The 3372-nt window shown below is 40.3% G+C and overlaps 1 protein-coding gene across 1 annotated transcript; it reads left to right on the top strand.

Annotated features, from left to right (window-relative positions):
- Positions 1-44: 44 nt before the first annotated feature.
- Positions 45-415, top strand: B0P05DRAFT_433731 (uncharacterized protein; the record flags this gene model as incomplete). Its single annotated transcript, XM_051573691.1, has 2 exons — positions 45-86; positions 257-415. Coding segments are annotated over 2 exons (201 nt in total), but the record flags the coding sequence as incomplete, so codon positions are not given.
- Positions 416-3372: the final 2957 nt, after the last annotated feature.

Below are 3372 nucleotides of genomic sequence, written 5' to 3' on the forward strand. Positions count from 1 at the left end.
TACGAATACACGAAGTATTGAAATTATTACACGAGAGCGAAGTGACCTTTGTTGTTATCTTTCTTTTATTGGTTAAATTCGAACTTGTACTACTTAAATTATATATAAAATAAAATAAAACTAGACTATGTATCTTTATCTTCTTTTTGTTCGAATTTTTACTACGCTCTTGGACTTACACCGTCGTAGCGAAATTATGTCTGATGAAGTACAACCACCCACTTGGGCTAATACACTTTTACAAAGAATCCATAAGCTTAAACAAAAGCTGCACGACTCACCTTTGGTCAATATTGACCCAAACGTTGTCATCTGTGCACCTGGCGCTGACTTTACTCCTTCTTCTGCCATGCTGGACGGGTTTCCATACATTCAAAAAGACTCCTTTAAACGTCCTCTTGAGGATACCGACCGTCGGCGTTTCTTGTTTGATTGCCCCAAAAACACACTACGAAATTTTGATCTACCCAAGCTTAACAAAGTCAATTTACATTCTCCATACAAACAGATTGATATCGTTTGTCGGGCATCACCCGTCCTTTGGATTGGTTTTCATATCAACTTCTTCACAAAAATTGGGATCATACAACACTCAAACAACAAGCGCGGGATTTTACTTACGCCATGCATGAACTTTTGTCTGACCTCGCCTCTCATGTTATCACCTAGCGTACTGAGAACATGTTCAGAGGACTATCGAAGGATCTTGACCCACCAGCGCAGGCGACAGACAAGTTCCTTGTTGACACATGTGGTGATCTGAGCACTTTCAATACAAAATATAATAAATAATCTTTCATCATATAAATGAATAATCACTTATAGCACTATACATTATAAATATAAAGTAAGCACTGTATAATGACAGTAAATAACGGTAACTGGGATAATATGGATATTTACAAATAAGGAAACCATAATTGTACCTTTTAGGTAACAAGGAAAATTAAAGGAGAATTTATATAATCAATTCCCAGGCACACGCTGTCAAGATGTTAAGTAATCAATAATCAGTAATCATAATTAGTGTTGTATACACAGCATTATTCATCCTTTCTTACACTAGTTATGCCTTAAAAGAGCAAGTATTAATATCATGTATAAATATATCTTTCAATCACAGTTTTATCCGCAGCTTCGATGGATGTCTTCTATCTTAGTTTAAACATGTTAAAGATCAGACCATCACATAATCACAGACTGACATCTGCATCAATACCAATGGTAGACAAGGTCTGTGCCCTGATCATGTACCCAGTTCTTGTGTACCTTAATCCATTCAACCGATTAGCTAGTGTATACACACTCAGTCCCAAATCAAGGATAATCAATTATCATACAAATAGTATAAATACAATACAAAATATAACCTTTAATAAAGCAGACTTCTTTTGGCCGTTTTTTGGTTCTAATCGATTTATTGATTTGACCATTTTATTAGTGATTATATCACATTTTTTTCGATTAAGAACGTATATTTATCTCTACTTTATACTACCTACCTTACTATGTCTTCTCCTACTTCTGATTCTCCCATGGATACTTGTCAAGACTACCCTGTCTCTTCTTCTGGTTTTTCTCGTACGGCTCTTCCAGCCACTTACTTGGAAACTCTCCAGCAAGCAGTCAAGGATCTGACAATTGAACTTGTCATCTTGGGAACTAAGGTTGCTAATCCTCCTGAGGATTGTGATATCACTGCTTTGCGTTCAGATCTTGTTGCTCGTACTAGAGATCTTGACCTGATTAAGCAAGCTTTGGTAAAGGTTCAAGGCCCTGCTATTACTACTCTGTCTTCTTGGCCCTCTGCTCCTTCTTCTGTTCCTGTCTGCCCACCTAATTTACCCATTTTTCAATGGACAGGTGTGGTTCATGACCACCAAGCACCCATCTTTGTTGATGTTACGGCTTGCCTCGTCCGCTTTGAGGATGTTCTCTTTGCCAATGGTCTCAATCTTGATGATCATTATCGTCGCCTGATCCCACAACAATTACCAAACATTGTTAGGAAATGGTACGAACAGTTTGTTGCGGTTCATCCTATACAAAGTCCAACTTGGTGCGACTTTAAGGAGGCCATTACTCTTCGCTTTGGTCGTTCGACTGAACAAGATCGTGCTGACTGCGCACTCAAACTCGTCAACGTCTCTATGAATCACGGTGAATCTTTTGCTGCTTTTGTCGATAGATTCCGCGATTTACGTCGTCGCTCTGCTGACCAGAGCTTGCCTGTTGCTGTACTCATTGACAAATTCTTCAAGGCCATGCCTGGAGCTCTCCGTGAGCGTGTTTCCCTTGCCCGTGCTACTTTGCCTGCTGAAAAACGCTTGAGCATTGATCACTTGATGCAAATGGCTCTCGACATTTCCAAGGACTTGCATGAGATGTCCTTCATGGGTAACAAACCTTCCTCTGGCTCTTCTGGCTCCTCTCCTTCTGTTTCTGTCATGTCTTCTAAACACGCTGTTAAGTCAGGAAAGATCACAAAGAAAGTCTTACCTACCAGCAGTGGCAAGTACTGTGAATTACATAAGGTCACCACTCATCAGACGAGTGAATGTAAAGCTTTGTCGTCAATCTCAGCCTCCTTGGCAAGCAAGCCTAGTTCTTCTTCTGTCGCTGCTACTGGTTTTTCCAAACCAAAAGGTGAAAAAGAAAAGACTTGTTTCCGCTGCGGGGCCCCTAACTGGTCCAAGAACCATGTGTGCAACTCCGCTGTACCATCTTCGAACCCTAGGTTTGCAATGATGAAAGCTATCGAGTCTGCCTCTTCGAATTTATCTTCAACAGATGATTCATTACTTGACACTTCCTCTTTGGCTGTGTACCCTCGCTCCGAGTTTGTCGCTGGCTCTTCAGCTGGTTTTCCTGTTTCTTCTTCCTCCGCCGCTACATCAGCGATCGCTGATCCTATGGCCACCACTTCTCTTACTTCCGCTCCTGTTGCTCCTCTTTCTTCTGCTGAAGAAATGGAACTTGACGAGTGCTTGGCTACTGCTGCCCAAGATTGTAAGTACACAAAATTTTCTAAATTAACAGAGCAACGTTCTAACGCTCTACTTATTCCTATTGTTATAGAACATCATGCAGTTTATGCCATGGTTGACAGTGGAGCAACACTTAGTGTCATTCATCCCGAACTCTTTGCCTTGCTTGGTAAGCCTTCTTTGCCTTCTAGTGGTATTGTTCTTCTTGGTGATGCTAGTTGTAGTACTCCCAGTCTAGGAAAAAGAAATTTAGAACTTTTGTACAATAAACGATTTGTAACTCATACTTTCGAGATTTTTAATACATCTTCTATCAAAGATAATGTCCCAGTCGTTATTGGAATAGACTTAATGCCTCGCTTAGGTTTATCTGTGCATGGTTTAG

Source organism: Gilbertella persicaria, assembly GCF_025201335.1.
Source record: "Gilbertella persicaria strain CBS 190.32 chromosome Unknown B0P05scaffold_104, whole genome shotgun sequence".
In the NCBI taxonomy this organism is placed as follows: Eukaryota; Fungi; Mucoromycota; class Mucoromycetes; order Mucorales; family Choanephoraceae; genus Gilbertella; species Gilbertella persicaria.